Source organism: Henckelia pumila, chromosome 4 (genome assembly GCF_033568475.1).
Source record: "Henckelia pumila isolate YLH828 chromosome 4, ASM3356847v2, whole genome shotgun sequence".
NCBI classification, from domain to species: domain Eukaryota; kingdom Viridiplantae; phylum Streptophyta; class Magnoliopsida; order Lamiales; family Gesneriaceae; genus Henckelia; species Henckelia pumila.
In genome coordinates, this window is record NC_133123.1 from 117379677 (window position 1) to 117392907 (window position 13231).

The 13231-nt window shown below is 36.8% G+C and overlaps 2 protein-coding genes across 3 annotated transcripts; one reads left to right on the forward strand and one right to left on the reverse strand.

Annotated features, from left to right (window-relative positions):
- Window positions 1-4332: 4332 nt before the first annotated feature.
- LOC140861610 (uncharacterized) lies at window positions 4333-7994 on the reverse strand. Its single transcript, XM_073264633.1, has 8 exons — window positions 7987-7994; window positions 7533-7583; window positions 6369-6490; window positions 6023-6271; window positions 5501-5757; window positions 5236-5400; window positions 4702-5106; window positions 4333-4464 (listed from the first exon to the last, which is right to left on the reverse strand). The coding sequence occupies exons 1-8, from the start codon at window positions 7992-7994 to the stop codon at window positions 4333-4335; spliced, it is 1389 nt and encodes a 462-aa protein (XP_073120734.1).
- LOC140863515 (tobamovirus multiplication protein 2A) lies at window positions 7940-12986 on the forward strand. Of its 2 annotated transcripts, none has more exons than XM_073266990.1 (7): window positions 7940-7976; window positions 8395-8721; window positions 10266-10365; window positions 11354-11434; window positions 11509-11613; window positions 12096-12308; window positions 12621-12986. In XM_073266990.1, exons 2-7 carry the CDS (start codon window positions 8483-8485, stop codon window positions 12726-12728), a joined length of 846 nt encoding a protein of 281 aa, XP_073123091.1. In that variant the 5' UTR covers window positions 7940-7976; window positions 8395-8482; the 3' UTR covers window positions 12729-12986. The 2 variants fall into 2 exon arrangements, with proteins under 2 accessions (XP_073123091.1, XP_073123092.1); XM_073266991.1 differs by lacking the exon at window positions 7940-7976 and adding an exon at window positions 8019-8039.
- The last annotated feature ends 245 nt before the right edge of the window (window positions 12987-13231 follow it).

Consider the following 13231-nt stretch of genomic DNA (forward strand, 5'->3'; position numbering starts at 1 on the left):
TATCTGGGTTGTGGTGGACCGACTCACCAAGTCAGCGCATTTCATTGCCTATAGCCGAGAGTACTCTGTGGATCGCATGGCACGGATGTACATTCAGGAGATCGTTCGACTTCATGGAGTGCCTGTGAGCATTGTCAGCGATCGGGACCCCAGGTTTACTTCTAGATTCTGGGGGAGTGTTCAGCGTGCGATGGGTACTACTCTCAGTTTGAGTACAGCCTATCATCCAGAGACTGATGGTCAGTCAGAGCGCACTATCCGTACGTTAGAGGATATGCTTAGAGCGTGCGTCTTGGATTTTGGTTCAGCCTGGCAGGATCATTTGCCGTTGATCGAGTTCGCTTACAACAACAGCTATCACACTAGTATTGGGATGGCACCTTTTGAGGCGTTGTATGGGCGACGTTGTCGTACTCCACTCTTCTGGGAAGAAGTGGGGGAGAGACAGGCTGAGGGACCGGAGTTTATCCAGCAGGCGATAGATATTGTTGATCAAATCAAGAAACGGATTAAGACTGCACAGGATCGTCAGGCCAGCTATGCTAATATCAAGCGTAGGCCTTTGAAATTCGAGGTCGGGGAGAAAGTGTTTCTGAGAGTGTCACCTTTCCGCAAGATTCTCAGATTTGGCCTTAAGGGCAAGTTGTCTCCCAGATTTATCGGTCCGTTTGAGGTCTTGGAGAGCATTGGCGATTTGGCTTATCGACTAGCATTGCCACCGCATCTATCCAGCATTCACGACGTGTTCCACGTATCTCTGTTGCGACGGTATGTGACAGATGAATCTCATATTCTGCAGCGGTCTGAGGTTCAGGTAGACAAGGATTTGACTTATGTTGAGAAACCTCTTCGCATCCTTGATTATAAGGATAAGGTTCTACGGAACAAAGTCATTCCTTTGGTTTTAGTTCAGTGGCAGCGCCGAGGCACTGAGGAAGCTACTTGGGAGCTTGAGGACAGGATGCGTAAAGACCATCCTGAGTTGTTTTGATTTCATTCTTTAAGTTGTATTCAGTTGCAAACTCTGTAAACGTTGTTTGAATAAAGAATGTTTCTGATTTCTGTATTTGCATTCGGTACTTAAGATCTGATTTCGAGGACGAAATATCTTAAGTGGGGGAGAATGTAGTAGCCCGAACCCTAATTGAGTAATTAAAGGATTAATGCTAATTAAATAAATTGGGGATTGGACGGATCGGAAGCTCCGAAGGGACGATCGGAAGCTCCGATCGGGATCGGAAGCTCCGATCGGGATCGGAGGCACCGATGATATTACGTCATCCATGACGTGTGGCTGGATCGGAAGCTCCGATCAGGACCGGAGGCTCCAATCACCCCTATCCGGAGTCATCAAGTGATATTTTGACACGTGGCAGATCAGGATCTTCGGAAGCTCCGATGGCAGGATCGGACGTTCCGATCAAGGATCGGAGGCTCCGATCGTTGTCTATAAATAGAAGGCCGAGATTTCATTTCTCCTTGCCAATTCCGGATTTCCTCTCTATTTCTAGTCATATTCGAGCTGTTCTAGTCTTCTTAGGCTTGGTCCGGAGGTCGGAGAGGCGTTCGATAGTCGTAGCGGAGTTGTGCCCAAGTTCTGGAGGCATCGACATCAAAGGGCTAACGACGGACGAAGGCGGACTTTAGGCTTGGACTTAGAGCTGGTAGTGCCTACCTGGTATTTGAGGTACGAAAGTACTGTTCGAGATATCCTGACTGAGTATGCATGTATTATGTGACTGCATGATTTATATGCCATGATATTATGCTGCATTCATTTGCATCTTGCTGTATCTCCTTCGAGATGTCTGTTAGTAGGGTTGTACCCTATCCTGTTAGTGGATGGACTTCCATCGATTTGGGTCCGGTGTTTCCACGGTTATCTCGGTATGGGAGCCACCTCCTGAAGCGACGGCACAGCGTGCTACATACCAGGGCCCGGTCTGTCTCTGTTATCTGATCTTTGACCTCGAGTCTATAGGGAGTTCACTTTGCATGCATGTATACTCATACTCTCGCACTGAGCGTTTTATGCTCACGTCTCGTACTCTGTATTTTCTGGACACCCTATTCCATGGGGCAGGTTTGCGATTGGACGAGGAGGGTGGAACCAGGAGGGGCTAGTCAGTGGTTGGCCAGCTGGAGCTTCGTCTAGGTTTTATTACTGTTGTTTGGGTTTATACAGCTATTCGATTTGGTTGTATATTATTGGATAATTACAGATTCCTTTACTTGGGATTGTATAATGTTATTGGATTCCGCAGTTTTATTCTGATATCTGTTTAATTAAGTTAATTGCATGCATAAGTTCTGTTTAGTAGGTGATCCGGGTAAGGGTCACTACAAATCGGTTCCGATTGTAGGACACATGTTGTGGGCCAAGAGGATCACACTCTCCTAGTGAAAAGTGGTTTTGGATCAAAATGTCATGTATTAGGAACAATCTCATAATTATACAGAATAATATATTTTATTTGGGGAACAAGAAGTCATGCCCATGTTAGCAAGCACCAAGATCCTATAAAACACTGCATCATACAAGTGTAAAAGAGTTTTCAATCCCTAGAGATTGGTAGAACCATCACCCGAGTATTTGTCTAATAATGTGTCTTGCCCCACTATTGTCTAAGGTGTAGGAGGAAGACATTGATCATTACCCAATGAGAGCACCATTTGTGGATGTTCATTGCCACCCAATGTACACAAAAAGGGTATATTTTCCAAAATTTCAAACTCGTAACTTGTTTAATATGATGCTTTCTCATATTTTAGTAATATCACTTACTCTAATTTCACTCAAGTTTCAGAACATTTGAGTATGATATCGAGCACAACTAGTACGCAGGGATGGGATAAATATTATTGAATCGAGAACAATCTGTTCCGATTGTAGAAAACACGTTGTAAGCCGTGAGAATCACACTCTCCTAGTGAAAGTGGTTTTGGATCAAAATGTCATATATTAGGAACAATCTCAGAATTATACAGAATAATCTATTTGATTTGGGGAACAAGAAGTCATGCCCATGTTAGCAAGCACCAAGATCCTATAAAACACTGCATCACACAAGTGGAGAAGAGTTTTCAATCCCTAGAGATTGGTAGAACCATCACTCGAGTGTTTGTATAGTAATTTGTCTTGCCCCACTATTGTCTAAGGTGTAGGAGGAAGACATTGATCATTACCCAATGAGAGCACCATTTGTTGATGTTCATTACCACCCAATGTACACAAAAAGTTTATATTTTCCAAATTTCCAAACTCGTAACTTGTTTAATATGATGCTTTCTCATATTTGAGTAATATCACTTACTATAATTCCACTTATATTTCAGAACATTTGAGTATGAGATCGAGCACAACTAGTACGCATGTATGAGATAAATTGTATTCAATCGAGAACATTGTGTTTCGATTGTAGGACGGACATGGTGGGCCATGAGGGTCACACTCACATTGACCAATCAAAGACTTTGACCACCACCTACCCCTCATTATTAAGCTCTATCGGTACACTTAATCCCATCCACTCGCTTTTTGGTTCCAGTTTGGTTAGGGTTTTGCCTTTCAAAATAAAATTTCATTTTTCAAGATCAAGCACAATTGAGATGAAGATTGCACCACAATGTTTGTGTGGTTTCAGAGAAATGATATTACGAAGAGCCGGACCACGTTCGAACCGCCCGGGAGAGTTGTATTACCTATTTCCTCGTGAGCTGCAACATCAGAATTGATTTTTTTGGTACGATGATTATCACGGTGAATCTCTTCAAAAATCGTCTAAGTTGAAACCAACCCCAAGTAAGTAAGGTAAAGAGAGCTGTGTGTATTCAATGCCTCAACAATCTGCATCCTCCTCCATCCATGATTCAACAGAACAGCTGGATTACAATTGTAATGAGCATTCGTCCTCTGATGCTCTACACAACCAGTCTATTAGTGCACTAGTGCCCGACCATATCATAGGAATATGTTGTTGTTTTGGTTGCACGTGTTTTGTTCTTGTGCTAATATTACTTGTAGCTCTGTTTATTGTAATAATCAGACAATAAGTTCCAAATTTATGAAGCTTTATTCCATATTAAATACAAGTTGTTCAAAATACATATCAGTTAGTCCCTCACATATGAAAATTTAAAGCAACGACTTATTTGCTTAGTTAATTGGGAAGACATCTTTCATTGAAACATTAATGACAAAGATCATTTCTCAAATTAGAACATTACATATTTGTCCAATGTGTAGCATGATTGTTTACCACAAACAGAGATGGTTTTAGAAGAACCTAAGACATCACAATATACTTGACTACACTACAACCACAACTTAAGTTAAAATGACACAGCAGATGGTTCCACCAAAAGCCTCAAACCAAGCGCAATCCAGCAATGCTTCCACTTTAACGTGTATGCCTTTTCGATTGCAATTTCATGCTCGAACCCCCTTCCAGTAATCGCTTTCTCCTGCATATTTGTATAACAGTCAAGATTAATTTCTGAAAAAGTTCTATTAAAAATTTTTGCTAATAAGTAACAAATAATTGAAACACTATTTTTTTGAAACAATTACAACCACTCTATAGGATCCTTTCAACTGCGTCTGTTGTGTCCTCTCGCATGACAACGACTACATGTTGAGACACGTATATTAACTTGCGATGATATTCTCTTCGTCCTTCTACGACCGGGCTGACTACGCACAGAAGGAGCCTGGATTACATCGGATTCAGCAACACAAGACTCACTGATGTCAAAGGTTGGGATAGGATTAATATGTCCTTTGTACGCAGCACGATACGCTTCGATCTTGAAATACTTGTCACAAAAATCATACACAGGCAACGCTTTCGTCTCAATGGCAGAGCAGGCGTGCTTGCACGGAAGCTTATTGATCTGCCAAGCTCTACATGAACAAGTCATATCCACTAAATCCACGGCAAATGACTTTTCACCATCAACAACCTCAAACTTCCAATCACACGAACGCTGAACTCTTAATATTCGGGATTCAATATATACGCTTGCAACAGACTTTTCTTTTCTTGGACTTAATTCCCTGGTTATGAGTAAAGTTGATTCACGTTGTCTGTGCATCATTTTCATTATCTGCACGTGTATGTGATCAACCATAGCAACAATAGGCAGATGACGAGCTGGCCTAACCTAACTATTCCAACACTCGGCTATATTCTTATTTATAATACCCCATCTATTACCAACAAACAATGCACTGACCCAACTCTGTGGATTAGAATTTACAATAAACCCTCTGGCAAGTGGCATTGACTCAAATATATTGTTTATATGTTGTTCGTACTCTTGAAAATACGGAGCATACACAACTTTCTTGAATACCGAAGACCAGTGCTTTTTGTTATGTCTGGGATAACTTCTCAATACCTAAAAAGATTAATAACAATTTCGATTGAGCTTATAAATGATCAGATAATATGAAAAAATTAAATTCAAATTGCACAAGGATACGTAATTTCGAACGTACCTTCTTCATGAAATTATCCACTAAATGTCTCAAGCAATAAGCATGGAGACTCCCAAAAAATACTTGATTCACTGCCTTGATGATACTGGCATGTCTGTCTGAGAAAAATGTGAACTCGTCGAATGAAATGCATTGATAGTAAAGAAGCACACGACTCAAATGATAACAAAACCAATCCCAGTTCGAATTATTTTCCGCATCTACTATGACATAAGCAATTGTAAACAGATCATCGTTCGTATCTTTCGACACAGCAACTAAGATACATCATTTATACTTGTTCTTTATATGAGTACCATCCAAAAATATCAATGGCCTATAACCACTAACAAAACCAACGGCACATGCATGAAAACAAATGAACAACCGTCTGAATTTTTTAGTCAAAGGTTCAATCTCACACTCTACAACACTACCAGGATTAGTCTTTTTAATAGCATCACAGTACCATCTTAATCTATCATAGCATCCTTCATTTGTGCCATGAATTTCATGCATCGCCAACTCCTTACCCTTCCATACTTTGCGGTATTCTAACTCTACCCCCAAAATCTCTTTGCAAGTTCATCTGCATTGTACACGGACGATAAGAGGGCTCTCCTCTCAATTTTTCTTTCACAACATTCGCTATCCAATAGGCATCGGCTCTAGGATGCCCTCTGCTACATAGATTGTTCTCACAACATCTATGTTGCAGTTTACATTTTCTGATAGCAAAAAGATTCTCTTTTATGTTTCGAAGCATAAATTCTCCAATCACAGCTCTTTTCACTACAAATCACAATAACCTTCTCGTTGTCATTTTTTACATAAACAAATGAACGTCTTGTAGCAACAAAAAAGTTTTTCGAACATTTCCTAAATTCACCTGCACCCTTGAATGTTTGTCCTACACCACGAATGAAATTAATCCAGACATCTATAGTGTTGGAGCAAGGGGCCTGTTCAACCTCGTTATCACTCTTCAACTGCGTGTCTTTCTCATCAACCCTTACCAGTTTAATATACAATTAATAAGATAAAAAAAGAACAATAACCACAAAAACAAAATTTAAAATTTTAAAAATTAATCTTGGTTTCAAACATCTAATTGATAATTTATACAAAGCAATCTACAATATTTTAACTTCAATTTTTTTTATTAAACATGTTGCTAAACATAACAAAATAGGATAATGAAAATACGTCTAATAAAGTATTTTACCTCCCATCATTCAAGTTGTTGAAGTGTTCATTTATTTTTTTTTTGCCCTCAATTCAATCGTCGTAAGCTTTACACACATATGAAGATGAATCATATTAAGGACATCATCATCATCATTTAATGACACAAGCATCTTATGCAATGAAGCTACGTATTGAAGAATAATGGATTTTGGAGATATTTCTGCACATTTTTTGCTCAGACTCGCAAAAACATCCATCAAGCTACAACCACTGAAGATTGAGATGACAAACAACTGCTTCTTGAATTTACAGCAACCCAAAAATGAAAGATTTCAAGGACCACTTTCAGATTCCATTCTCAAACTACAAAAGAGGAATGTTCATCAATATAGTAAATCGAAGCATAATACATTCTTTCATAATATATTACACACAAACAGTACCAAATAACAATTTTTCAGATTATTATATTTTAATTCTAATAATTTCATTCACAGAATAAATGTAATAATACACCACTAAAACCCCCAAATTAAAAATTAAAATTTTATAATCGAGAACAATACAAAATATCAACTAATCTATCACAAAAACTCATCAAATGAACTGCATTCCCAGCAACATACGTAAAAATTGATATTGGTAAGCTAATCTGTAAAACCAACCCAATGCACGAAAACTCAATACCACCTTTACAATCATAAAAAATCTCAAACAATTCCATCAATTCAACATTTTAAATTTGCAAGACATACATCAAGCTATGACAATAATTTATTCGCCCAAAATTTAAAAGATTTCAAATCTTAAATCTAACCTGCAAATCTGTGAAAATTTCACTTTGAGCACAAAGATGGACAATTACCTACAACCCACGTCAATGTAGATCTTCAACATTGCCGAAGTAAACACAAATCTGCGACATTTTTATTAATGGATTAAACGATTAAGATTGACAGAGAAAAACTCGAGAGAGGAAAATCAAGAAAAAGGATCGATGAAAAGTAACGATTTCTCAGCAGAATCACGTTTTTTTTTTTGTTAACAATATCAGGACATTTTGGTAAATTGGCCAAAATAAAGAATTGAAAAAAAGAGCGGGCTTTTGTCGAAAATTATGAACAAAGTATTTATGAAATAAAGACCGAAGAAAAATACATATTTGCTATTAAGATTTATCACAAATTTCCTCAAAAATGAATATTCGTTATCGTTATCTATTATTATTTTTTATTAAATTAAACATAAAATAAAGAAATAAATACCGACCCACTATTCTTCTACCATCTTCAGAAACTTTCCACAATCGGTGAGCTCACCTCCTCATCTCTTCAATTACATGATATACTGCTGAAATTGCTTGATCGTCCGGGTTCTTTCTTTGTTTCTCTCATCAGATTATTGTTATATTGGATCATATTTTAATTCTAGGCTGAAATTTATGGAATTGAAGTCGATTTTTTCTGAGATTCGCAATCGTTTGTGGATTTCATTCATGAATCTAACTTGCTCTCGATTTCATGTTCATTTTGGAGTTTAATATTTTTATTTTGCTATTTTGTTTAAGGTCCTTGTGCTTTTGCATTTTTCCTTTATGGTATTCTATTCTGAATTCGTGTACTAAATGTCACGATCTTCTTTGTCTTAGGTTTTTGATTTTTTTGTGTATCGGTGCCTGATCAATTTCCACCGTTTACGAAGAAATAATATGTGAATTTTCTTTTCAGGAAACAGAATAGGTGGGTTGATGTGTTAGAATATACATCTTATCTCAGAGCAGATAATATAGAGTATAGTTTTCGAAATTACCTGGGAATGGCTTGCAAGAGTTTTTGGGAATGCCTCCTGAAGGTTTTAAACTTCTTGTTTATCCTTGTGGGTCTGGCCATGATTGGCTATGGAGTTTACCTCTTTGTGGAGTATAAAACTGGTGCTTCCACCGGCAGTGAGCCCCCCACTGCATCCTCAAACACGGAGCTTATACAGCTTGGTCGACCCTTGTTGTTGTCGGTGTCTGTAGCCGATAGCATTTTTGATAATCTGCCCAAGGCATGGTATGAAGAGCAACTGCTTTTTAAGTTTGTTTGTTTTTTTTTGTGTTCTATGCAAAAAAATAATTTGCCTTCATGTTCCTTTTTTGTGCACCGAGATAGGTATCTAATTATGAAAATTCGTTCTCTTTTGCTTGCACTTAGTTTGTGAGAAAATGGCCATGGAAGAATTGTTGTGCTAAAAATAAAGATCTGACTAAGCATGTTCTCTTTTGCTTGCATTTGCTTTGTGGGAAAATGCTGCATCACTTATGCTAAAAATAAATATCTTATTTAGTATGCATTACGGTTGTCTATCTGATGGTTTATCTGTTCGAAATCAGTTTGTTTGGTCGACAATCAAGATCGACTGGAGTTGTCCCAAATATTAATTGTTTTCTAACAAGATAAAACTATTCAATTTTTTTTGTTGAAAGTCAAATGACAACGTGTAAAAGGCGCAAGAGATTCTGTTCCGAATTGGATTTTTAGTTGTTGTACAATTTTGGTTTTCAGAATATAATCAACAATTGGTTGGGCTACCTTATCCAGTGCAGTTTTCAGTCACCACATGTAGTTTTTTTTCTTCATGTGCCATGATTGAGTGAATCAATAAGATCAACCTTTTCTTATTCATTCTTTGGTGGATGCAACTCATATGCTTTGTTTTTTTCCCCTTGGGGAAAGGGTATCTTGTGCCTATATCTTCTTGCCTCCTTTAGTTTATCATTTTTTCTTACTGTGATCCATGTATTATCATTTTTATTTCGGTATGCTTAATCGCTGCAACAGCTTTTGAGCATGTATTGTTAAAGACTCATGTTATGTGGGGAACACCGTTCATTCAGTCACATCAGGTGTAAAAATTGTCATCTGCCCTCTCATCAGTTTCATCCTTGTCAAGGAAGTGCAATTGAGTTAAGAGTCGAAAGAGGATAAGGGATGGAGGGGTAAGATTAGAGGAAAAAGAGGGATAAAAGAGGGAAAAACTAGAAGAGGGATGATGAAGTCTATCTTTTCAATGAGATTAGAAAATTCATTTATCAGCTTATCACATTCATAAAAAAGAAATGACATAAATGAAAATGGCTAGTATCTCATAGTCACATTCAATTGGTTTGAATCAGTTTTAACTCTGCTATCATATCTATGGTAAAATGGTTTATAATCCCCTTCATATATGTTCAGAAACACTTGGATTATGATTTTTTTGCCATTAGAGAGATTACCAGCTACTCTTTCTTTCATGTGTTATTGTTATGGGCCTTTTTTTTTTTAATTAATGTAATACACCACCTTCTCAGAGGATAGTAATAGATAGCAGAGTTAGGTATATAGTTTAGATAATGATTTGATATTGTCATGTAGACATTTTTCAAAATTTCTTTTGTTTCTACTAAGATGGCTCTTTCCATATGTTTTGTGGCTTATATGGCTTTCGATAGTCCTAAATCTCGTGATGTCATCCTCAACCAAATACGATACATTTTAATTTATCTTTATCTTTCTCTTAGCTGGACTAGTTTCCTCACAATGATAATGGAAATGGTCTAAAACTCTCTCTGTAGGTTTATCTATCTTTTCATTGGCATCGGTGTCATACTTGTTCTTGTGGCTTGCTGTGGATGCATCGGAACGTGTGCACGTAATGGGTGCTGCCTTGCTTGTGTATCCTTCATATTGATGTGATTTTCTTTTGTATATGCAAACTATGCAGTTTCTTATTTGTTTTATTAGATGCTTTCAATGATAGGATTATGTCTGGATACGTTATATTGTGATTATTAAATTTATTGGATAGGATGTGAAATAGTGATGACTAACTAATAATGTCTGGTTTGATTTTGATTTCACAAAGCGAGCTTGTGATTTTGATTAAAAAATATATTATTTTCGCGGTTTGACCATTAGAATTTAATTTATGTTTAACTAATTAATATTGAGACTAAAGTTATGAGTATCTATATTAAAAAACCCATAGTCCTACCCTATAACAGTTTGTTTGTTCATGTTTTTGAGTTTTTGTTTTTAAAATAGGTTTTCTTCCACACACACACACACACACACACATATATTGAAATGAGTAGATACTAACGTGATTCTATCTATTTGTGAAGAGTATTATTTAAAAAAGGTCTATTTCTAAATTAGCAAGCAATAAAGCCTAAATTAGATTTATATTCTTGGGCTTTGTGAGTTATTACGGCCATATAAAAACAATTAAACATATAATGGGATAGGATCATTGGAATAATTCTATCCTTGTCATGGTGAGTGAACACAATTTTAGGTGATTGGATGCTTTAACTGCAATATCTACTTGATCTCGTCGGCAATTTTTTGCTATTGCATGATGCTAATGTTGCCAAAGTTGAGAATGTAAACATCTTTATTAAAACTGACATTTATCTGCCCCTGTTTATATCCTTGAAAGCGTGGGTTAATACCGGATACTGCACCATGAACGCAGATCAGAAGAATGTAATTGATGATATGTAGTTTTCTTGGGATTAGGGTCAATAAAAATTGACTCTGTATGATCTATGCATGTTGTGCCATTTTTTATTAATTTTTTACATACCTTATTTCATTTGTGGGACAATATTATTATTCTTATTTTATCATGATGATGATTGGGTTCCTTAAGCTAATAAAGTATTCAGTGCTGATAATCCTTTTGATATTGGTAGAGCTCGGCATTGCTGCTTTTATATTTTTTGACAAAAACTGGGAAGAGGTATGCTTTACCGTGATTGCCATCTTTAGTTTCAAATTATAATTTGGGAATTTGATATCAAACAAAATATACAGGATATTCCAGCTGACAGAACTGGAAATTTTGATATGATGTATCAATTTCTGCAACAGCACTGGAAAATTATAAGATGGGTTGCTCTGGGGATTGTCGTATTTGAGGTAATGCTAGAAAGAAATTTTTTCATAACCTGCTACTTATGCATGTGAACTAGTGTGCTTATGAACATAGAAAAACCTTCTTGCCTATGTATATAGTTTTTCTCACCTCAAGAAATCCTCATTTTAGTATCAGTTTCTTATTAAGTCTGGTATATCATGTACCCATATATCAAGCTATTACACCCTAGACTTTAGACTGGTGCCTTTGGTGTGTCACCAAAATCTTCTTTTCTACATCAAATCCTCCTGCCCTAATGACGTTATCCAAGGGTCCAGCACTTATTTCCATAGTCACTCTGATTTTTATCCTCTGGTTGTGGGAATTTTATTTCAAATGCTAAAGACTGAATTTATCAAGTCAATAGGTTGAAGCAAATTAATCATTGTTATGAACATTAATGGTGAGATGTGAAATACAGTGAACATCTATTGTTCGATCCCTTTAACTTTCCCAGTTCTTTTAACTGCCTGTTAAATTGCAGGCCATTATATTTTTGTTGGCACTTATTGTGAGAGCTGCAAATAGACCATCAGACTATGATAGTGATGATGAATATGTTGGGCCTCCCAGGCAACAGATCCGGCAACCATTTATAAACAAGCAATCTGCTCCAGCCACGGGAGTCCCTGCTACTGGTGCTCTTGATCAGCGTCCGAGTAGGAATGATGCTTGGAGTACACGCATGCGGGAAAAGGTGCAAAATTTCCCTTTCCGTCTTTAGCTTTGAGATCTTTTTCCAAATAATCATTTTTTTTCTTTGAACGATTTACCTAAATTTATGAAAATGACAATCTAGAATAGAAGCATCAACTCCAATGTTCTCGATGTTCAGCTTAGGGTATACAGGAGTTAACTAGCATGCCAAAACAACCATTTTTCACTGGGGAAGTGTTCCATACTGCCACTGAAGTGTGATCGTGTCGTTGGCTGCATTAATTATCTTATTTCTACTTCCACTATAGTATTAACATGGACCCAAAGTAACTCAATTTTTTTTACGTGACAGTATGGTCTTGACACCTCGGAATTTACGTACAATCCATCCGAGTCAAACAGGTACCAACAAGCTCCAACCCAACCATCTGAGGAAAGGGGTCGTTGCATCATAATGTGATTGCTACATTTGTTGTGCACAAAATTGTGATTATTTTGGGGAATCTCGTTGCCGTTGGCTTGTGTGAAGACATTGTATTTGAGAAATCGCTTGTGTCACGCGTATTATGTAACTTAGGTGAGTTTCGGATTCATGCTATTGAATCTACTGTAACTTGAATGCTACTGCGTACCTTGTATATCATCAGATTTTGGTGATATGTTGTATTAAAATTCAATAGTTTCGCTGTATTTTTAAGTTGATGAATTGGGTTGAACAGCTCCACTATGCCTTCTATTATTTTTTTAATTTTATTTTATTTTCTTTTTTATGTTGATGAATTCTATGAACTGAGATTGGGATTCGATAGGTTCAGCCCATTTATTTTATATTTTCAACAGATCAATAGAAATTTATTTATTTATTTATTTTAACTAGTAAGATTATATATTTTCAGAAAATGCTTATATTCTGAATTATTCGGCATCTTTTATTTATACATATATATTGGTATTTTGGAAGGT

Coding starts and splice junctions, on each gene's coding strand:
- LOC140861610 (XM_073264633.1), bottom strand. Junction 5,758..6,022: donor TAGAGTTAGAATACCGCAAA/GTATGGAAGGGT, acceptor GATGTATCTTAG/TTGCTGTGTCGAAAGATACG. Junction 5,107..5,235: donor ATTCTAATCCACAGAGTTGG/GTCAGTGCATTG, acceptor ATACACGTGCAG/ATAATGAAAATGATGCACAG.
- LOC140863515 (XM_073266990.1), top strand. CDS start 8,483: ATGGCTTGCAAGAGTTTTTGGGAATGCCTCCTGAAGGTTTTAAACTTC. Junction 8,722..10,265: donor GATAATCTGCCCAAGGCATG/GTATGAAGAGCA, acceptor CTCTCTCTGTAG/GTTTATCTATCTTTTCATTG. Junction 10,366..11,353: donor ATGGGTGCTGCCTTGCTTGT/GTATCCTTCATA, acceptor AAGCTAATAAAG/TATTCAGTGCTGATAATCCT.